We start from the raw sequence: 13,948 nt of genomic DNA on the forward strand, positions 1-13,948 counted from the left end.
GTATCCTGCCTTAATACCCGATGACGCCTGAAGCACAGGCTCCCCGTGTCCCTAGGTCGTTCGGATAAGCGGTAGAAAATGAATGAATGAATGAATTTATGTACTTCTGCAAAAGGTAGATCTTTAGACACCATGTGAAGATGGCCAGTGTTGATAAGAGGAACCTTATTCCACCACTTAGCTGGCAGAACACACAAGAGTCATAATGTATTCCTTCCTTATACTATGGGAGAAGTTGTGATCAGTCAAGCAGAGAAGGAGGATTGAAGGCAGTGTGCTTTAATCAGGTAAGTAGGTACCGATTTGTTTTTCTGTTTGTAGGCAAGCATCAGTGTTTTAAATCTGATTATGGCAGCTACAGGAAACCAATTGAGGAGTGTAGAAAGTGGATGGTGTGGGAGAACTTAAAAAATTAAAAAATGTGTCTGGCATCTGCATTCTAGATCAGTTGCAGAGTTCAGGATGTAATCAGAGGAAGACCTGCCAGGATCAAGTTGTAGTAGCTGAGTCTTAAAATTACAAGGGGCTAAACAAGCACCTGATTAGCCTGAGTGGATAGAAATGGATAAATCCTTATGAGATTGTGCAGAAGAAATTGAATAGAGAATGTTAATTGACATGAGAGGGCAAGGACAGTTGATTGTACATGGTAACCCAAGGTTGTGTGAAGTGACTGAAGGTAAGATTAGAATGGGGTCCAGGGAGAGGACATGATCCAGACAAAGAGATAAATCACTTGGGGTGAACAGCTTTTCAATTTCGCTGGAATTAAATCTTAGCCAATGTGTTGCCGTCCATGAGGAGATCTCTGCCACATATGCTGAGATGTGCATATTAGATTATGCATATTAGAACAGAAGAGGACAATAATGAGGTAATACAATTTGTAAACCTACACCCAAGGGTCTGGTTAATTTGGGAATCAAATTGTTATTTAAATGACTAAACATCCATCATAGTATTTATGGAGGGATGATAATGCGGCTCCTGTACACATGGATTTTATTCACTCAGGTGAGAGCTGCGGATCCTCCCTGCAGCTTCCTAGGCCTGCCCAATCCTCCTGAACTCAGCAAAGATGGAGATGTACTGATTGGTGGTATCTTTTCCTTCCATGTCAAATGGGACCAGATGACACAAGCCTTTACATCTGGGCCCCAACAACCAAAATGCAGAAGGTAAGACCACATACAGTAAGTGGAATCTGAATTTGGTTGAATTTGGTAAATGAAACCATAACAAACATTTAAGAGTGATTTAGTTAAAGGAGATTATAAACATTTAAAATTATTTACATTACAGTATTTATAAACGTGTTTCTGTATTAGTGCATATGAGTTCACTGAAAAGATTTATTAGTTTTATTTTTCTTGTTCCTGAAGTTTAAACCTTTATGAATTGCAAAATGTACAAACAATGGTATTTGCAATCGAGGAAATCAACAACAGAACTGATATTCTACCTGGTTTAAAATTGGGATATCGAATCTATGATTCCTGTGCATCAGTAGAAATAACTACAAGAGCCTCCTTGTCTTTAGTCAATGAAAATGGAAAAAATATATCTTTAAAGTCTTGCTCCAAACCTGATACAGTTCTAGCAATCATAGGTGAACCATCCTCGAGTCCTTCTATTGCATTGTCTGCTACTGTAGGACCTTTGCACATACCTGTGGTAGGACTTCTTATTTCTATGTAAATAAAGTATTTTCTTTTCCATAAAAATATCTTTTTTATGGTAAATTGAGAACATACTTAATAATTTAATATTAAGTAAATTACACATTAATGAAATCTCTATTTTAGGTCAGTCACCTTGCAACATGTGCATGCCTAAGCAACAAAATGAAATATCCATCTTTCTTCAGAACTGTTCCCAGTGATTATTACCAGAGCAGAGCTTTAGCTAAGCTGGTACGGCATTTTGGTTGGACATGGGTAGGAGCTGTGTGCAGTAATAACGACTATGGAAACAATGGCTTAAATGAATTTATAATTGCAGCCAAAGAAGAGGGAATCTGTGTTGAGTATTCCAAAGCCTTCTTTCGAACAGATCCCAGAGAAAAGATTTTGAAACTAGTTGAGATTATGAAGGCCTCAACCTCCAAAGTCATTGTAGCTTTTGTTGCATACACTGACTTTGGTCTTCTTCTAAAGGAAATGGCCTTACAGAATATGACTGGGTTTCAGTGGATTGGAAGTGAGTCCTGGATCTCTTCTTTTAACCCAAGCATTGTGCAATGGCAGGATCTTCTGATAGGGTCCATGGGTTTTGCTATCCCAAAAGCTCAAATCAAAGGCCTACGGGACTTTCTAACTAACCTTAATCCAGCTTCTGATGCAGCGATTTTCAAAGAGCTATGGGAGACAATATTTGATTGTAAGCTTCCCACACAAGAAACTGTTGAGACAAAAGAAATTTGCAAGGGTAATGAAAGTCTCAGTCAAGTTCAAAACCATTACACAGATGTTTCAGAGCTACGAATTGCAAATAATGTATATAAAGCAGTGTATGCTGTGGCTTATGCCCTGCATAACATATACAGCTGTTCAAAGTGGCAAAGTGGAAAAGAAGGTCCTACTGCATGTGCAAATATAACAGATAACAAACCATGGCAGGTAAGTATAACAATATAGCCTCATGAACAATATGTAATATATTTTTGATGGAAGTATTTTTGAAATGCTTTATTTAGGTACTCAATGAGTTGAAGAAACTCTATTTCACCACTACAACTGGAGAGGTTGTTTACTTTGATGAGAATGGAGATCCAGCAGCGAGGTATGAACTGGTTAATTGGCAACAACGCAAAGACAGTAAAATAGAGTTTGTTAAAGTAGGTTTCTATGATGCCTCTCTGAATACAGACCTGCAACTGTCATTTAACAACATCAGTATATCCTGGGCCCATAATAAATCACAGGTAAATAACAATATTTTTATACACACATAATGTGTAGAATAAACAAGTCATTATATATTTTAAATTATAAATATATTATAAATTAATAAATATATACAATAAAAATTGTTTTCAGGTGCCAGTCTCAGTGTGTAGTCCAAGTTGTCCCTTGGGTACAAGGAAGGCAGTACAGAAAGGAAGGCCAATCTGCTGCTTTGACTGTATACCATGTGCAGACGGAGAAATCAGTAATATAACAGGTATAATGAATAGTATTTAGATTCAAGAATGCATACAATATTCAAAAATATTTAAAGGTTTTATTAAGCTAATAATCACAAATAGTTGCAGTTGCAAATAGCTAAATTGCTGTTAATTTTATCTTTCTTTAGACTCTATAACTTGTATCACATGCCCACCTGAGCTGTGGTCTAATGACAAGAGAGATACGTGTGTGTTAAAGTTGGTGGAATTCCTGTCTTTTGAGGAGATAATGGGAATCATTCTTGTATCAATTTCTTTGTTAGGAGTTTTGCTCACCATCTGTATTGCTGTAATTTTCTTTAAACACAAGGACACACCAATTGTTAGAGCAAATAATTCTGAGCTGAGCTTCCTGCTGCTCTTATCGCTGACTCTGTGTTTTCTCTGTTCACTTACTTTCATTGGTCAGCCCTCTGAGTGGTCCTGTATGCTGCGCCACACAGCGTTTGGGACTACATTTGTCCTCTGTATCTCCTGTGTTCTGGGAAAAACTGTAGTGGTGTTAATGGCCTTCAGGGCTACACTTCCAGGCAGTAATGTCATGAAATGGTTTGGGCCTCTACAGCAGAGACTCAGTGTACTTGCCTTCACTCTCATACAGGTCATTATTTGTGTACTTTGGTTAATAATATCTCCTCCTTTTCCATACAAAAATATGAGCTACTACAAGGAAAAGATTATATTAGAATGTCATGTAGGCTCAGTTATAGGTTTCTGGGCTGTTCTGGGTTATATAGGACTTTTGGCTCTTTTGTGTTTTATTTTGGCTTTTCTGGCCCGGAAGTTGCCTGACAATTTCAATGAAGCCAAATTCATCACATTCAGCATACTGATATTCTGTGCAGTTTGGATCACATTTATTCCTGCTTATGTCAGCTCTCCTGGAAAATTCACTGTAGCTGTAGAGATATTTGCTATTTTAGCATCAAGCTTTGGTTTACTCTTCTGTATATTTGTTCCAAAGTGTTATGTAATCATGCTGAAGCCAGATAAGAATACAAAAAAGCAAATGATGGGTAAGGCATCTGTGAAATGATTGAATTGTCTAAATAGCCACAATTAAAATGATTTGTATAAAATATTTACCTTAATTAAAGTGAATGTTTTAATTTACAGTAAATGAAAGAATTTAAATAGATTTGTATAAAGATCTACTTTTTTCTCTGCAGTAATAAACTATTGTCTTTTGTCTGACTTTGCAGTAAAATTTGCGTATCATTAATGGTTAATGTTTTAAGTATGATTACATAGAGGTGTGTTTTCACATATATTTTGAAACAGTTTAATTTGCATTTACATTCATGGCATTTGTCAGATACCTTTATTCAGAGCAACATACAGAACTGTTCTATCAATAATTACTGTACATCCTGGTACTGTTTTACTCTTCCACTCTCTAAGAATATGACTGGTTTAGAAACTCTGTTATAGATTTAATATAGAAAGAAAAGCCCACAGCCAACACATTCTTAATTATCACATTAATTTAAGTACTGGGGGGCACGGTGGCTTAGTGGTTAGCACATTTGCCTCACACCTCCAGGGTTGGGGGTTCGATTCCCACCTCCGCCTTGTGCGTGTGGAGTTTGCATGTTCTCCCCCTGCCTCGGGGGTTTCCTCCGGGTACTCCGGTTTCCTCCCCCGGTCCAAAGACATGCATGGTAGGTTGATTGGCATCTCTGGAAAATTGTCCGTAGTGTGATTGCGTGAGTGAATAAGAGTGTGTGCCCTGCAATGGGTTGGCACTCCGTGCAGGGTGTATCCTGCCTTGATACCCGATGACGCTTGAGGCACAGGTTCCCCGTGACCCGAGGTCGTTCGGATAAACGGTAGAAAATGAATGAATGAATGAATGAATGTATGAATGAATGAATGAATTTATGTACTTCTGCAAAAGGTAGATCTTTAGACACCATGTGAAGATGGCCAGTGTTGATAAGAGGAACCTTATTCCACCACTTAGCTGGCAGAACACACAAGAGTCATAATGTATTCCTTCCTTATACTATGGGAGAAGTTGTGATCAGTCAAGCAGAGATAGAGGATTGAAGGCAGTGTGCTTTAATCAGGTAAGTAAGTACCGATTTGTGTTTCTGTTTGTAGGCAAGCATCAGTGTTTTAAATCTGATTATGGCAGCTACAGGAAACCAATTGAGGAGTGTAGAAAGTGGATGGTGTGGGAGAACTTAAAAAATTAAAAAATGTGTCTGGCATCTGCATTCTAGATCAGTTGCAGAGTTCAATATGTAATCAGAGGAAGACCAGCCAGGATCAATTTGTAGTAGCTGAGTCTTAAAATTGCAAGGGGCTAAACAAGCACCTGATTAGCCTGAGTGGATAGAAATGGATAAATCCTTATGAGATGTGCAGAAGAAATTGAATAGAGAATGTTAATTGACATGAGAGGGCAAGGACAGTTGATTGTACATGGTAACCCAAGGTTGTGTGAAGTGACTGAAGGTAAGATTAGAATGGGGTCCAGGGAGAGCACATGATCCGGACAAAGAGATAAATCACTTGGGGTGAACAGCTTTTCAATTTCGCTGGAATTAAATCTTAGCCAATGTGTTGCCGTCCATGAGGAGATCTCTGCCACATATGCTGAGATGTGAGCAGAAATATGCAAGTCTGAGGGAAGGCAGGGAGGATGAATTTAGTGTCATCGGCATACTGTAGCAATGGTATGAAAAACCATGCGAGGATATGACCTCACCAAGAGATTATGCATATTAGAAGAACAGAAGATGGCAATAATGAGGTAATACAATTTGTAAACCTACACCCAAGGGTCTGGTTAATTTGGGAATCAAATTGTTATTTAAATGACTAAACATCCATCATAGTATTTATGGAGGGATGATGATGCGGCTCCTGTACACATGGATTTTTTTCACTCAGGTGAGAACAGCGGATCCTCCCTGCAGCTTACTAGGCCTGCCCAATCCTCCTGAACTCAGCAAAGATGGAGATGTACTGATTGGTGGTATCTTTTCCTTCCATGTCAAATGGGACCAGATGACACAAGCCTTTACATCTGGGCCCCAACAACCAAAATGCAGAAGGTAAGACCACATACAGTAAGTGGAATCTGAATTTGGTTGAATTTGGTAAATGAAACCATGACAAACATTTAAGAGTGATTTATTTAAAGGAGATTATAAACATTTAAAATTATTTACATTACAGTATTTATAAACCTGTTTCTGTATTAGTGCATATGGGTTCAATGAAAAGATTTATTAGCTTTATTTTTCTTGTTCCTGTAGTTTGAGCCTCCGTGAATTTCAAAATGCACAAACAATGGTATTTGCTATTGAGGAAATCAACAACAGAACTGATATACTTCCTGGAGTCAAATTGGGTTACAGAATCTATGATTCCTGTGGATCAGTAGAAATAACTACAAGAGCCTCCTTGTCTTTAGTTAATGGAAATGTGAAAAAATTATCTGTAGTGTCTTGCTCCAAACCTGATACAGTTCAAGCAATCATAGGTGAAACATCCTCCAGCCCATCTATTGCCATGTCTGCAACTGTGGGACCTTTGCACATACCTGTGGTAAGACCTTTTTTGTGTCTTGTACTAATGAATAAATTACGATAAAAAAATTCTACTAATTTATTGTAAATCAAAAACATTCATGATAATTAAAGTTAAGTAAATTACAGGTTATTAATTCTTTGTATTGCAGGTCAGTCACTTTGCAACATGTGCATGCTTAAGTGACAAAATGAAATATCCATCGTTCTTCAGAACTGTTCCCAGTGATTATTACCAGAGCAGAGCTTTAGCTAAGCTGGTCAAGCATTTTGGATGGACATGGGTAGGGGCTGTATGCAGTAATAACGACTATGGAAACAATGGCTTAAATAAGTTCATTATTGCAGCCAAAGAAATGGGAGTCTGTGTTGAGTATTCCAAAGCCTTCTTTCGAACAGATCCCAGAGAAAAGATTTTGAAACTAGTTGAGATTATGAAGGCCTCAACCTCCAAAGTCATTGTAGCTTTTGTTGCATACAGTGACTTTGGTTTTCTTCTAAAGGAAATGGCCTTACAGAACATGACTGGGTTTCAGTGGATTGGAAGTGAGTCCTGGATCTCTGATATGAACACACCCAATGCTGAATGGCAACGTATTCTGAAAGGATCAATGGGATTTGCTATACCAAAAGCTGAAATTGACGGCTTAGGGGAATTTCTGACTAAGCTTAATCCCGCTACTGATGCAGATATTTTTAAAGAGCTATGGGGAACAATATTTGATTGCAAGCTTCCGCAACAAGTGAATGGTGAAATAAAACAAATCTGCAAAGGCAATGAAAGTCTCAGTCAAGTTCAAAACCTTTATACAGATGTTTCAGAGTTACGAGGTTCAAATAATGTTTACAATGCCGTTTATGCTGTGGCCTATGCTTTACATAACACATATGGCTGTTCAAAGTTAAAGAGTGGAAAAGAAGGTTTTATTACATGTGCAAACATGACAGATAATAAAACATGGCAGGTGAGTGTAACAATATATCCTTGTGAAAATCATATTCTTTTATTTGTTGCTGAAGTGTTTGGAATGCTTTATTTAGGTAGTGAATGAGTTGAAGAAACTCAGATTTACTAGTGCAACTGGAGAGGAAGTATACTTTGATGAAAATGGAGACCCTGCAGCAAGGTATGAACTGCTGAACTGGCAACAAGACAAAGATGGTAAAGCAGTATCTGTGAAAGTGGGCTTCTACGATGGGTCTTTGCAAGAACATCGGCAGTTGTCATTTAACAAAATCAGTATAGCCTGGGCCCACGACAAACCAGAGGTTAACAATTATATCTATACATTAGGATAATATGTATAATGAGTAATTTATGGAGTTGTTATCAAAACTATACACAGTTTAAAATTTGGTTTCAGGTGCCAATCTCTGTATGTAGTCTCAGTTGTTCCCTGGGCACCAGGAAGGCTGTACAGAAAGGAAGGCCCATCTGCTGTTTTGACTGTATACCATGTGCAGAGGGAGAAATCAGTAATATAACAGGTATAATTAATAAGACCCAGAAATATTTCAATATTTTTTAGTTTTTTAAAAGTACTATTGAACTGCAAATAACCTCAAATTATATATTTTTCCCCCTTTCAATTGTATTACTTACAAAAAACTAGAAATGCAATTACCTAAATGGTTTAAGTGATATTTGTTTTCTCTTACTTAGATTCTATATCTTGCATCAAGTGCCCTCCTGAACTGTGGTCTAATTACAAGAAAGATACCTGTGTCTTGAAGTTGGTGGAATTCCTGTCATTTGAGGAATTAATGGGAATCATTCTTGCATCATTTTCTTTGTTAGGAGTAACTTTAACTATCTACATTGCTGTAATTTTCTTCAAACACAAGGACACACCAATTGTTAGAGCAAATAATTCTGAACTGAGCTTCTTGTTGCTCTTCTCACTCTGTCTGTGTTTCCTATGTTCACTTACTTTTATTGGTCAGCCCTCTGAGTGGTCCTGTATGCTGCGTCACACTGCGTTTGGAATCACCTTTGTCCTCTGTATCTCCTGTGTTCTGGGGAAAACTGTAGTGGTGTTAATGGCCTTCAGGGCTACACTTCCAGGCAGTAATGTCATGAAATGGTTTGGGCCTCTACAGCAGAGACTCAGTGTACTTGCCTTCACTCTTGTACAGGTTATTATTTGTGTACTTTGGTTAACATTATCTCCTCCTTTTCCCTACAAAAATATGAACTACTACAAGGAAAAGATTATATTAGAATGTCATGTAGGCTCAGTTATAGGTTTCTGGGCTGTGCTGGGTTATATAGGATTTTTGGCCCTTTTATGTTTTATCTTGGCTTTTCTGGCCCGGAAGTTGCCTGACAATTTCAATGAAGCCAAATTCATCACATTCAGCATACTTATATTCTGTGCAGTTTGGATCACTTTTATTCCTGCTTATGTCAGCTCTCCTGGAAAATTCACTGTAGCTGTAGAGATATTTGCTATTTTAGCATCAAGCTTTGGTTTACTATTTTGTATATTTGTTCCAAAGTGTTATATAATCATTATGAAACCAGATAAGAATACAAAGAAGCATATGATGAGTAAAGCACCCGTGAATTGAATTTAGCTCTGCAAATCTTTACCAAAAATAAGATGTTTTTAAATTATGAACCTATGTAAAGAACATGTTCTAATATTAATTAAAGTTTTTAAAATGCAATAGCATAAAGATGTACAGTATTTCAATAATTTTCGTAAATAAACTGGTATACTTTGTCTGACTTTGCAGTACCATTCCAATATGCTTAGTAAAGAGTGCAAAAAGAATGGTCACTTAGCCAGCCCATGTTTTCCGATATATTTTGAGACAGTTTTTCCTAAAATATAATTGTACTGTATATAAATTATAATTCCATAATCTGTGAAAAAGAATAGATCTTAAGTCACACACTTGATACATATTTGTAAGTAAATTGTTAAAGGCCTATCATCAATAAAACTTTCTCTATCCATGCAGAGTAAGCGACTGTTTTTCTACCCTTGCGGTTTAATATTAAGGTATGGAAAACTGGCAGAATGCAAGGTATCTATTTGTGGCAAACTCAGTGGTTTGATGGCTCTTTTTTTGTTTAGTATGTAATTTCAGCAGAAACCTGCAAAAAACTTGAACAAAATCATAAAATATTACTTCTGGGTTGCTTCTGTTTGTTACAGGCAGAAGGTTAACACACAATGTGATTTTTTCCTTTAAGTCATGTGCAATCTATGCATGTTAAGATCAGTGCACCTACCATAGGAATGATAGAGACATTTAGCATGACAGGGTTACTTACAGGATACCATAAAACGTTCATTAAAAAAGGTTATTATCAAGATAAGACCCAATATGGACTAAATGAGAAAGCTAGAGAATTTGGCCAATCCATTGTAGATTTTTATTTATACACATGTACTGTATAATTTGGTGCATGCCCTACTCTATACATCTACTAATCTAACATTATACTCAATAGCATTCTTAGTACAGAAACAAAAAGAGTATCTGGTATTTTAACAGGTATTATGGAAAATGCAAATTAATGAAGTAGTACATATGCATACTGTAAGTAAACACCACACCTTGACGTCTAGGTATTGTGGGAGTTAAAAAGATTATATAAAAGCTTAGAGGTCTAGGTGCATTGGGAGGGATGAGAATGAGTTTCTTGCACACATGGCTTCTATTCACTCAGGTGAGAGCAGCTGATCCTCCCTGCAGCATCCAAGGATTGCCCAATTCTCCTCAACTCAGTAAAGATGGGGATATACTGATTGGTGGAATCTTCAACTTTCACAGCAAATGGGAGCAGCCAGCACGAACATTTACTTCAGGGCCCAAGAAAGGAGAATGCATTCGTTCAAGGTGAGGGAGAATAAGGATAGAGCATTGGGATATTGTCAGTATAAATGAGGTTATATCAAAAATCTATTTCAAAATGATCCTCATTGTGAATTTTAAAAAACATATATTGTTGAATTATATGCCGAATATGATTATTGTTGTTTACAGTTTGACCCTCAAAGAATTTCAAAGTGCACAAACAATGGTCTTTACAATCGAAGAAATCAACAATAGAAGTGATATTCTTCCTGGCATCAATTTGGGTTATAAAATCTATGATACATGTGGAACATCTGAATTGGCCACAAGAGCTGCCTTGTCTTTAATCAATGGTCATGGAGAAAATACAACTTCAGTGCACTGCTCCAAACCTGACACTGTTCAAGCAATTATAGGACATTCTGCATCTACCCCAACTATTGCCATCTCTACTACAGTGGGACCTTTGCAAATTCCTGTGGTAAATCTTAATTTCAAATTATAAAAATGATTTAAACTGAAATTGCACATGCATTGCATGTTATGTAGGCAATTTTTTTTTTTCATTAAATGAAAACATACCAAGTGGTATTATCTACAGTTTTTATATTTAAACCAAATACATTTATTACAGGTTAGTCACATTGCATCATGTGCATGTCTAAGTGACAAAAAAAAACACCCATCATTCTTCAGAACCGTTCCCAGTGATTACTATCAGAGCAAAGCTTTGGCAAAGCTCGTCAAACATTTTGGATGGACCTGGGTGGGGGCCTTGTGCAGTGATAATGACTATGGGAAAAATGGCATAAGTGCATTTATCAGTGCTGCCAAAGAAGAGGGAATCTGTATTGAGTATTCCAAAGCATTTTTTAAGACAGATTCCAGAGACAAAATTCTCAGCATTGTTGATATTATTAAGTCTTCAACCTCCAAAGTGATTGTAGCTTTTGTTGCATACTCTGACTTTGCTTTTCTTCTGAGGGAAATGGTCTTGCAGAACATGACTGGGTTTCAGTGGATTGGAAGTGAGTCCTGGATCACTGATTTAAACACTGCCAATGCTGAATGGCAACATATTCTGAAGGGGTCGGTGGGTTTTTCTATCCCAAATGTTAAAATCAATGGCCTGGGGTCATTTTTGACTAAGCTTAATCCATCTTCTGATGAACCTATTTACAAAGAGGTTTGGGAGACCATATTTCAATGTAAATTTGTAACACAAGAAAACACTGAGATGAAACAACTGTGCAACAGCAATGAAATCCTTGCTCAAGTTAAAAACAGTAGTACAGATGTTACAGACTTACGAATTGCAAATAATGTTTATAAGGCTGTGTATGCTGTGGCTTATGCCCTACATAACAGTTATGGCTGTTCAGAGAAGGAAAATGGACAAGAAGGTGCTATTGCATGTACAATATTAGAAGATTACCAGCAACCCTGGAAGGTAAGTGCAACAAAATAAACTAATAATTTGTATGCTTGAGAGTACAAATTAAGAGTATGCACTTCCTTTAGATAGTGAATGAGTTGAAGAAAATCCGTTTCATGACTACAACAGGAGAGGATGTATTCTTTGATGAGAATGGAGACCCAGCAGCACGTTATGAAGTGCTGAACTGGCAGCAAGGTAAAGATGGTAAAACAGTATTTGTTAAAGTGGGCTTCTATGATGCCTCTCTGCAAACACACCTTCAGCTGTCAATTAACAACAACAGCATAGTCTGGGCCCACAACAAAGCAGAGGTAAATAAAATTATCTATGCCATCGAAATATGTTCATATAGAATTTTTTATTGTATATTCATAAATACAGCACATTATTTTTACTGAAATGCAATTTAAAAAAATAATAAAATAATAAAATAAAATGAAGTTAATAAAATGCTTTACAATTACATACAAAATGTAACTTGCAGGTGCCAGTCTCTGTGTGTAGTCCTAGTTGCCCCCCAGGTACCAGGAAGGCTGTACAGAAAGGAAAGCCAATCTGCTGTTTTGACTGTATACCATGTGCAGAGGGAGAAATCAGCAATATAACAGGTATAATGAATAATATTTTTAAATAATGCACACAAGAACAGAAAAAACAGATCCATAATTCACATCAAAATAATATTTATCTTCTCTTCCTTTAGATTCTATATCTTGCATCAAGTGCCCACCTGAACTGTGGTCAAATGAAAAGAGAGATAACTGTGTCTTAAAGCTTGTGGAATTCCTGTCATATGAGGAAATAATGGGAATTATTCTCGTATCATTTTCTTTGTTAGGAGCTTTGTTCACTATCTGCATTGCAGTAACTTTCTTTAAACACAAGGACACACCAATTGTTAGAGCAAATAATTCTGAGCTGAGCTTCCTACTGCTCTTTTCTCTGACTCTGTGTTTTCTCTGTTCACTTACTTTCATCGGAAGGCCCTCTGAGTGGTCCTGTATGCTGTGCCACACAGCATTCGGGATCACCTTTGTCCTCTGTATCTCCTGTGTTCTGGGGAAAACTGTAGTGGTGTTAATGGCCTTCAGGGCTACACTTCCAGGCAGTAATGTCATGAAATGGTTTGGGCCTCTACAGCAGAGACTCAGTGTACTTGCCTTCACTCTTGTACAGGTCATTATTTGTATACTTTGGTTAACAATATCTCCTCCTTTTCCCTATAAAAATATGAAATACTACAAGGAAAAGATTATATTAGAATGTAACGTAGGCTCAGTTATAGGTTTCTGGGCTGTGCTGGGTTATATAGGACTTTTGGCTCTTTTGTGTTTTATCTTGGCTTTTCTGGCCCGGAAGTTGCCTGACAATTTCAATGAAGCCAAATTCATCACATTCAGCATGCTCATATTCTGTGCAGTTTGGATCACATTTATTCCTGCTTATGTCAGCTCTCCTGGAAAATTCACTGTAGCTGTAGAGATATTTGCTATTTTAGCATCAAGCTTTGGTTTACTATTCTGCATATTTGTTCCAAAGTGTTATATAATCATACTGAAACCAGAAAAGAATACAAAGAAGCAAATGATGGGTAAAGCACCTGTGAAATGAATTTAGCTTTCCAGATCTTCACCAATACTAAGATATGTTTAAATTAAGTAACATATGTAAAGAACATGTACTAATGTAAATTAAAGCTTTCAAAATTGTTTTGCATAAAGATTTACAGAACTTAATTTATTGTGGTAAATAAACTGGTATTTATCTGACTTTGCAGTACCATTTGTACATGGTTAGTGGTTAGCACAACAAGTATGGTGGCATAACTAACTGTGATTTCCATATTTTGATCCAGTTCTCACTCAAAAATTTAATTTTCTTTAAATTATGTTTCCATAATTTGTGCAAGAGAATATATCTTACATCACACAATAGACATTTGTACCTGCACTGTCAAAGACCTATCATAATAAAAGTAACTCTTCTATCCTTATT

The 13,948-nt window shown here is 36.9% G+C and overlaps 2 protein-coding genes across 2 annotated transcripts; both read left to right on the top strand.

Moving 5' to 3' along the window:
* The first annotated feature begins 1,074 nt into the window (after positions 1 to 1,074).
* LOC113652339 (extracellular calcium-sensing receptor-like) lies at positions 1,075 to 4,202 on the top strand. The gene is made up of 6 exons (XM_027161311.2): positions 1,075 to 1,178; positions 1,383 to 1,674; positions 1,806 to 2,618; positions 2,696 to 2,923; positions 3,039 to 3,162; positions 3,295 to 4,202. The coding sequence occupies exons 1-6, from the start codon at positions 1,132 to 1,134 to the stop codon at positions 4,200 to 4,202; spliced, it is 2,412 nt and encodes an 803-aa protein (XP_027017112.1). The 5' UTR covers positions 1,075 to 1,131.
* A 1,964-nt stretch (positions 4,203 to 6,166) lies between these two features.
* On the top strand, positions 6,167 to 13,564 carry LOC113652635 (extracellular calcium-sensing receptor-like). Its single transcript, XM_027161838.2, has 12 exons — positions 6,167 to 6,228; positions 6,433 to 6,724; positions 6,858 to 7,674; positions 7,751 to 7,974; positions 8,070 to 8,193; positions 8,369 to 9,267; positions 10,388 to 10,557; positions 10,705 to 10,996; positions 11,150 to 11,965; positions 12,037 to 12,264; positions 12,438 to 12,561; positions 12,657 to 13,564. Exons 1-12 carry the CDS (start codon positions 6,182 to 6,184, stop codon positions 13,562 to 13,564), a joined length of 4,941 nt encoding a protein of 1,646 aa, XP_027017639.2. The 5' UTR covers positions 6,167 to 6,181.
* Positions 13,565 to 13,948: the final 384 nt, after the last annotated feature.

Source organism: Tachysurus fulvidraco, chromosome 13 (assembly GCF_022655615.1).
Source record: "Tachysurus fulvidraco isolate hzauxx_2018 chromosome 13, HZAU_PFXX_2.0, whole genome shotgun sequence".
Classification (NCBI taxonomy): domain Eukaryota; kingdom Metazoa; phylum Chordata; class Actinopteri; order Siluriformes; family Bagridae; genus Tachysurus; species Tachysurus fulvidraco.